Source organism: Gekko japonicus, unplaced genomic scaffold, assembly GCF_001447785.1.
Source record: "Gekko japonicus isolate JY-2015 unplaced genomic scaffold, Gekko_japonicus_V1.1 scaffold1641, whole genome shotgun sequence".
In the NCBI taxonomy this organism is placed as follows: Eukaryota; Metazoa; Chordata; class Lepidosauria; order Squamata; family Gekkonidae; genus Gekko; species Gekko japonicus.
In genome coordinates, this window is record NW_015159759.1 from 29090 (window position 1) to 37955 (window position 8866).

At 47.8% G+C, this 8866-nt stretch overlaps 1 protein-coding gene across 1 annotated transcript in view; it reads right to left on the bottom strand.

The window, feature by feature from the left end:
• The window catches only part of LOC107105880 (UPF0462 protein C4orf33 homolog), a 43784-nt gene that overhangs the window by 1654 nt on the left and 33264 nt on the right, over positions 1–8866 (bottom strand). The window contains exon 6 of the mRNA XM_015405930.1: positions 3512–3711. Coding sequence (XP_015261416.1) covers positions 3512–3711 — 200 coding nt within the window. The remainder of the gene's footprint in view (positions 1–3511; positions 3712–8866) is intronic.

Genomic DNA, 8866 nt, shown 5'->3' on the forward strand with positions numbered 1-8866 from the left:
GTGGGGAGTATGGCATTGTATCTGTCTGAGGTCCCCCTCTTCCTCCTCTTCCTCTGACCCCACCCTCAGCAGGCTTCATCCCCAAAATATCCTGGAAGTTTCCAACCTGGAGTTGGCAACCCTATGTCCTTTCCAGGCAACCATCAGCCTACTGTTATCTGCCTGTCTGTCTTCAGATTTACATCCCCGCCCCCCAGCCTCAGAAAGGGTAGTCTTTCCCTGCAGTGGGAACCAAAGCAGCTGACATCATTCTCCTCTCCCTCATATGATCCACACAACTACTCTATGAGGTATGTTAAGGTTGAAAGTGTGTGAATGGTCCATAATTCCCCAGGCTGCTTTTAAAACATGAACCTGGGACCTGCACACCATCCTCTGAAGCGCTCTCTGTGGCAGTAATGGGGTGACTGCTGGCACCTTTTCCTATCATTTTTTGCCTTGTGGTATTCTGCTTGTGGTGTGATCTGTTGTCTTTGTGGTGTGGCATGATTGTGTTATTGGGTTTGTTTCTTTTGAAGGGGAAGTGATGTGTTGTGAGTGAGGACATATTTTACCTCAGAATACAGTAGGGTGGGGAGTATGGCATTGTATCTGTCTATGCAACTGAAAATTCCAACTGCCTTGCCGGGGGGGGGGGGAGTTTGAGGTGTGGAATGGAGTGAAGTCCAATCAGCTTCCATATGCAAAAGACCTTGAAATGCTGGGCGGGACTGCACAAAGCAGCCAGTCAACCCAGCCAGCGTCTTCTGACTGACAGTTCTTCCGGCCAAACACTAAAAGGGCCAAATTTAGAATGTTCAATATAGAACATTGCTATTCAATTATAATAAGGGAGAGATTTATAGAGCTCATTCCACCAGGTAAGAGCCGCCACCGAAAAAGCGCTGGCCCTGGTTGCGGCCAGCCTGGCCTCCTTGGGGCCTGGGGTCACCAGGAGATGTTGCGTCCCTGACCATAGTGTCCATAGGGGAACATATGGGGAAAGGCAGTTCCTTAGGTATGTCGGACCCTGGCCATATAGGGCATTAAAGGTAAGAACCAGCACTTTGAAGCAAATCCAGTACGCTATTGGCAGCCAGTGCAGCGCTTTCAGCACAGGCCGGATGTGGTCTCGACTAGGGAGGCCCATCAGCAGCCTGGCTGCAGCATTCTGCACGAGATGCAGCTTCCGGATTAGCGACAGAGGAAGCCCCATGTAGAGAGCGTTGCAGTAGTCTAGCCTCGAGGTGACCGTCACGTGGATCACTGTGGCCAGGTCATCGTGGTTGAGGAAGTAAACCAACTGCCGAGCCAGCCGAAGATGGTAAAAGGCCGACTTAGACATGGCTGCCACCTGGGCCTCCATAGTTAACGAGGAGTCCAGGAGCACTCCCAAACTCCTAACCTCCGGCGCTGGCACCAAAGGCACCCCATCAAAGGTTGGGAGAGGGAGCCCTAACCCCAAACCGCCCCGACTCAAGCCCAGGACCTCTGCCTTCGCTGGGTTTAGCTTCAGCCGATTCAGTTGGAGCCAACCAGCCACGACCTGCAATGCCCGGTGCAGATCTTCTGGGCTGGATTCTGACTGGCCTCCCAGCATCAGATAGAGCTGGATGTCATCTGCATATTGATGACACCCAATCCCATACCTCCGGGCAATCTGGGCAAAGGGGCGCATGTAGATATTGAACAACACCTCGCATTCAAGCGGATGTCTCCGGAACTGCTGTTCCCCTATCACCACCCTTTGTCCCTGACCTTGGAGAAAAGAGGCAAGCCATTGAAGGGCGAGCCCCTGAATCCCCATGTCGGCAAGGCAGTGGATCAGCAACTGGTGGTCGACCATATCAAACATGTCCGACAGATCTAACAACAACAGTGCTGCCACACCGCCCCGATCCAGATGCCTTCGGATGCCTTCGGAGGTCGTCAGTAAGAGCGACCAGTACTGTCTCTGTCCCATGCCCTGGGCGAAAGCCGGACTGGAAAGGATCTAGGAATGATGCCTTCTTGAACATATGTTAAATGATGCCTTCTTGAACATAACTATTTTGTATGTTCTGTGGAATGACAGAAGTGTGGGAGCCTTCCTGATCTCCATGGGCAGACCATTTCTCAAGGTAGGAACCACCACTTACAATGCACGTGAATGGGCAACTGCTGATCTTAGCCATTTGCAGTGTGGCATAGCAGGGGAGACATTTCTATTGGTTTTTGGAGTCCAAGGCTACAAAGGGCTTTATAAGTGATAACCAGAACCATGAACTGAAAGTAACTGATTGGCCACCAATGGAGCATCTGCAGAGTGGGTGTTACATGCATGTTGCTCTTCCTGTCAGGTAGTAACCAGGCTAATAACCAAGAGCTGGCCCCTGGATGGAGATGCAAATCAGCACAACAGGGAGAGCCAAGCTAAATTTAGGGCTCAGAAAACATGAAATCCCAGGTTTATAGAATTTTTTAAAAGAAGAAACATAATTTGAGGACAAAAGAGCAAGCACAGACACTGAAGGAGTTGGGGGGGGCATCTTGAGTTGACATAGCAACCCAAATAGCACCGTGTCTCACAAAGGCAGCATGCAGCACCAGTAGGAAGAGGTGGGGGGGGGGCATGAGCTGGAACCCATAGTGGGTACCAGAAATATAAATTAATTCCATAAATATGCCAAATCGTGCAGTTTTATATGTGGACTAATTCATAAATCTTATTTTTAATATATATATATGTTGGTTGAGTAGTAAAAGATGTTCAGGTTTGACAGAACATTTCTGTTTATTCCTAGGAGGAAAACAAATGGGGGGAAATCCCAGTTTTTTAAAGAAATTTTGAAGACACAGAAATTTTTATCCCTAGATAAGATGTCTAAACACAGCAGGGCCATAGCCATTGGTGGGGGTTTTGGGGCTGAGGCCCCATCGCATACCCCAAAGCCCCAGCAGGCGCGTACCTCGAAAGCTCCACCAGGTGCTTCGAAAGCCCTCCACCCCCACCACTGTCTCCCTCCTCCCTCCCAGAGAAGTACCTGGCCTTGTGGGCCTTCCTATTCCACACTGCCTCAGGCTGCCGCCAGCCCCGTAGCTGGCTTGAAGTCCTTCCTTCTGTTGGCAGGGGGAAGGGAACCAGGGGCATGCAGTGCTGGCACACCTCAATGCCTCCCTCCCTCCTCCCCCCCAAGAAGTTCCTGGCCTTGAGGGGCTGGTCCATGATTCCGATAAGACTTCTTCCTTCCTTCCTTAAGCAGAAGGAATGAAGCTTACAGGGATCACTTCGGGCCAGCGCAGAGCAGGGGAGGGAGTGGCAGGCACAGAGGGTATCTAGTTACTACTAAATTTAATTTAATTACAGCTCCACCTGGCACCCTGGAGCCCGCCCCCCAATCCTGACTATGGGGCTGAAACAGAGTATTTCAGCACATCCCACTAAAACATTTTTAAAAATCAAAAATTGTTATATAAGTAGTTACACTCAATTATATAAGGAACCTACACCAACAGACAGAAAGCAAATTAAGAAAGATGTTTTTGTACTCACAAATTAGGACCTTGCCCCTCTTTAATCTCTTCCCGTGGTATTGGATAAAGCGCTTCATATATTCTGCCAGTCCCAGATCCATGGATTGCATATGAATTCATTTTGTCTACACTGGGGGGGAAATAGTCCCAAGGAATGATTGCTGTGCCATTCCAGTTGCCCCAGTTTATGTCTGCTTTAAATGCCAACTCAAGTCCTTTCTATACACAGGATAGAAAAAATGCACTATAAAAATGTCATTCTCATTATTTTAACAAATTTAGCATAGTGAGCCACTAAACCACTTTAAATAACACTTCAAATAAAACTGCAGCATAATGCTTAATTATCAAGATCACATAGTATTGCTGTAGTTCAAAGTCTCTTTTGTAAAACATCTTCTAAAAAGGTCATCTATGGTTTTATAAATGTATGCAAGGGCTTTTTTATCAATTTATTTTGATATGGAAGCACCATGAACAGAAATGCAATGGAGACATAACTGTGCACTTTAAAATGTGCTCTAATACATTATATACCTGTGTTTTAGGGAACAGACAGGATCATATGCCTGTACAGGTGTATAGCAGGTGGGTTTCCAACTTAGTTTGTGCAACACTTTGTGTGGGACTGGGAACCATATCATTTTCAGCTTCTCAATACATCCTCCATATGGTAACCAAACAGAATAGATAAAAAGGGAACATAAATCCCCGGAAGAACCAACACTACTTCAAATAAATGATTGTAGGAATCACAACAGTCGTTTGTGAAGGGCAGTATGGAGATGCACTACTTGAAACTATCCATAATGCAGCCAAAACAGTAACATAAAGAAAGAACATAAGAACAGCACTGCTGGGTTAGACCAGTGGTTTATCTTGTCCAGCATCCTGTTTCACAAAGTGGCCAATCAGTTGCCTGGGAGGGCCATCAAACCAGGGCAAGACCTTCCTCAGCACAGGCATTCACGGGAGGTTCCTTTTAGTCATCATGGCTAGGAGCCACTGATGGACTTATCGTCCATGATTCTGCCTAACCCTCTTTTAAAGATTATGTTTGAATAAATGTTTACATACCTAGGAGCCAATTGAATTTTCTGGGATTAGGACTAGTAACATGTTAGACCTACTTCTTCAACCATTAGTAGACTGAAAATTGATCAATTGAAAATATCGGTGCCTTTTTCTATACCTACCAAGCTTTGACATTAGAAAAAGAAAGCAGGGTCACGACAAACCCCCCCTTCCCCCAAAATGTGACTTACTTCTCTGGCTTTCTCAGCTGCCTGACACTCTGAAATCAACAGGTGAAAACTCGCATAGTGTTACATGTGCCCCACTTCTCCAAGCGGTGAGAAGTTCCAGGGGTAGTGCTTAACTGGATTGGTTCTCTATGGATATGTGCTCTATTTACAAATATACAGGTCCAGCAGCACTCCTACATGACAGCAGATTCACATCAGCTCCCAAGTCCCTCCCCCCCAAGGTGCTTCAGCCAACTTCCAACAAGACCTGTTTGGCTGCTGACTGTCTCTTCTATTGTCTAAAACTTCACTTCCTTCTACACACAAACACACATCTTTCGTGTCCCTTCAGCTCGGAGGGGGGCTCACTTCTTACCAACCTTGATGAGCACTTGGCCAGAGCAATAGCCTGAGGAATATTTCCTGAGGAAGTCTCTACGCACTTTAAGACCCATTACCATTCTCTTTGTGGTATGATCTATAGTAATCAGAATCAAAGCCCATACAAATAGTATAGATGCTCACAGATCAAGTTATTAAACCCTAGTGAAAACTTTGGGAACCTTAAAAATAGGATAGATTTAGAGCTCACTATTTAGGCAGAGACTGAGCACTCCTGTGTTCAAGTTCTGCCTCTGCTATGGAATCACCATGTAGCGTCAACAGTTCAGACTGAGACGTCTATCCTGTGACTGCCCTCCTGGTGCTTCATGGGCTCCTTCTCTGGCTTTGTCCGGCTTGCTCTTCCTCCAGCCTCAGCCAGCCTCAGAAAGGCAGGAGTCTCCCATGTGTCTTCAGCCCCCTGTCAACTGGGCATCCTCATTCTTGTCCCCCAGTTTCCCTTTATCCCCCTCTCCAATCCCAGCTCCTCCCCTTCCTGCTTTTCCCCATCCAATCCCCTTGAGCCATAACCTATTTCTTTCCACCTTCCTTGCTCCTTCTCCCTAGCCCTTCCATTATTCTCTGCAACTGGCCTGACCCCCAGCTCACCTCTGCCTCACAAGGATAACTCATCCCCACCTGACTCTCCTGAGTTGGAGGAAGCTACTGCTGTGCTCTGCCTGAGTCTGAGTCCCTGGACATTCCTGGACATGTCTTTAAACTCAGAATTAGTGATCTGACTCTCAAATTGCACAGGTATAGACAATAAGAACCTTATACTTTTTTTTAAAAAAAGTTATCAACAGCAGTGCTACAAGCCAGACCTCTCTAATGTCCCCCAAACACAAGAACAGTGTGTGCCATAACTTCCTGCTCTCTCTCATTCTGCTGTTCCATTGATTCTCATCTCCCTTTTCTCTTCCTCCTGTCTCTATGGTTGCATGCAGCCAGCATGACAAAGATTAAATGGATATTGAGCATGAATGCAGCTTATTGCTCTGCTCACACATAGTGCACCCACCTCCCCTTTGTGCATGGAGTCTGATTCAAAGGTTCCTGGATTATCCCAGATCATGGGAAGGAAGGAAATTTTGAATCAAGCTCTGTTTGCAACCTGAAAAGGGATATTGGAGGAGTGAAATGCACAGCTGATACCAATTTGTCATGGTATTTGAATGCACAGTCCATGTCTATCCCATCTTTCTTTTTCACTCTTCCCTTCTGTTTCTCAAGGGAAATGTAAGAATATATACTGCAAGCAACCAGACTGAGGAAGGAAGGTTTGCAGGGACACAGCACAGCCTACAGGCAAAACTAATCTCTTCTCTACAGTGGGGAGGAAGAATGCTGTGTTCTTTTCTCTATGGCATGGGCCAAACCAAATAAAATTGCTGGACTTGGCAATTTCAGTCCTTTGTTCAAAATGTGTAGATGAGTAACACTAAGTACAAAAAATAAGTTTTAAGAAAACATATGGTCCTACCGGTTTAGAATGTAGTAGCTGGATATTCAGCTTCCAGACTAAGGCTGCAATCACCCACTCTAAGGTCCTTTCTGCATTTGCCTGCCACTCCAGATTTTCTCAGTGTTCGAGTTGAGGCAATTTAAGGCCACAGCAAAACAGCATCCAAATAACTTGGGGCAACAGCAGGCTGAAACCGGGCTGACCACTGAAAGGAGGTAACGTAATGCAAAATGGTAGGGTTTCCAGACTCCCTGATTTGGAGGGCCTCCTTCCCACCGGCTGGCCCCCACCTCTGGGGGGGAGAGGCAGGGGCTGTGTGCCTGCACTATGAACCCCAAATTCAGGGCTCGGGGTGCAGGCACGCACGGCCTCCCACCACCTCTCCCCAGTTGCCCTATTACAGGGCAAGAGCACCAGGACCTGCTCTCTTCAAGTGAGGGGCCACCGGCTCCTGCTTTGCAAGAGGAGAGTTTCCCTCTTGTAGGGCAGGAGTGCCTGGCACCTGCTCACTTCAAGTGGGTGCTGCCAGCTCCTGTCTTGCAAGAGGTGAGTTCCCCTCTTGCAGGGCAAGAGTGCCCGGTGCCCACTCTCTTCCCTTCACCAACCATTTAAAGGGAAAGTTCCCTTTATATGGTTGGGAAAAGGTGGGGGCGACCTGCATCCAGGGCATGATGGCATCACTCTGTGTGACGCCATCACATCAGGAATGGCCATGCCCCCTCCTGGAATGCCCCCTAATCCCCCCACAGGGGAGAAAATTGGACCTGGCAACCCTACAAAATGGCGAAAAACCCAGAGTAAAAAGAAGGTTGGACTCTATTTCAGTGCAAAATGGGGGGAAGGTAAAAGGTAAAGGTTCCCTTGCTCGAAAGCCAGTCGAATCCGACTCTAGGGTTGCGGTGCTCATCTCCGTTACAAAGCCGAAGAGCCAGCGCTGTCCGAAGACGTTTCCGTGGTCATGTGGCCGGCATGACTAAACACCAAGGCGCACGGAACGCTGTTACCTTCCCACCGTAGTGGTCCCTATTTATCTACTTGCAATTTCTTGCTTTCGAACTGCTAGGTTGGCAGGAGCTGGAACTAGAGACAGGAGCTCACCCTGTCTTGCGGCACCCGGGTCTTGAACCGCTGAACTACTGACCTTCCACAGCCTGCAGTTCAGCGTCTTAACCACTTGAGCCACCGCAGCTCCTAAAATGGGGGGAAACTCTGGATTAAAAAGAAGGCTCAATTTGATTTTAGTGCAAAATTGCTTGGAGGACACCATGGTGAACATGGATTAAAAGGAGAGTGCAGAAAAAGCCTAAATAATCCACTTTCCGACTGTGGCCAAATCTACATATGCATTTTAGAATCAGCTTGGTGCCGCTGTTATCCCATGTGGTTTAGAACTCAGTGCCTCTGCTTTCAAGTTAGCGTTAGGGGAGCTGTCCACTTTGTCTTTTTTTCAGTTATCTAATCACAATCTATTGTTCATCACTAGATGGCCCCTGGGGGTTACTGGAGTGTTCTGGGACTGGAATGAGAGGCCCCACAGTGGAATGGTAGCCCCTGGGGTTAGCAGGAGTATTCTGGGACTGGAATAACTGGCTTCAGAGTGGAATGACAGCCCAGGGGGTAGGAGATGTGTCCTGGAACTGTAATGATAGGCCTAGCATTCCAGTTCCAGGACACTCCTCTTACTCCAAGGGGATGACATTCCACCATTGGGCCTGTCATTCCACCCCCAGAACACAACTGCTACCCTGAGGGGCGGTCATTCCACTCCGTGATCTCTCATTCTAGTCAAAGAACACTCCTGCTACCCCGAGGGGCTGTCATTCCACTCCGTGATCTCTCATTCCAGTCCCAGAACACTCCTGCTACCCCCAGGGGCTGTCATTCCACTCTGGGGCCTGTCCTTCCAGTCCCAAAACACTCCTGCCACCCCCAGGGGCTTTCATTCCACTCTGGGACCTGTCATTCGAGTTCCAGAACACTCCTGCTACCCCCAGGGGCTGTCATTCCACTCAGTGGTCTCTCATTCCAGTCCCTGAACACTCCTGCTACCCCCAGGGGTTGTCATTAATTGAAAATGAGAAACACCATGATTACAAGGCACGGAATTGCAACTTTTTGAGCCAAATGCAAGCTCTTACTCGAAAAAGCTGCTGACTGTGCATTGCCCAGTCCTATTCAGTGATTATAAATTTAATAAACAGATAAACTTCAGATAAAAATTTTTGAGGACTGGTACATAGTGATGAGTAAAAGCAGCCATGCAGGAATCAAACCAACAATGCCT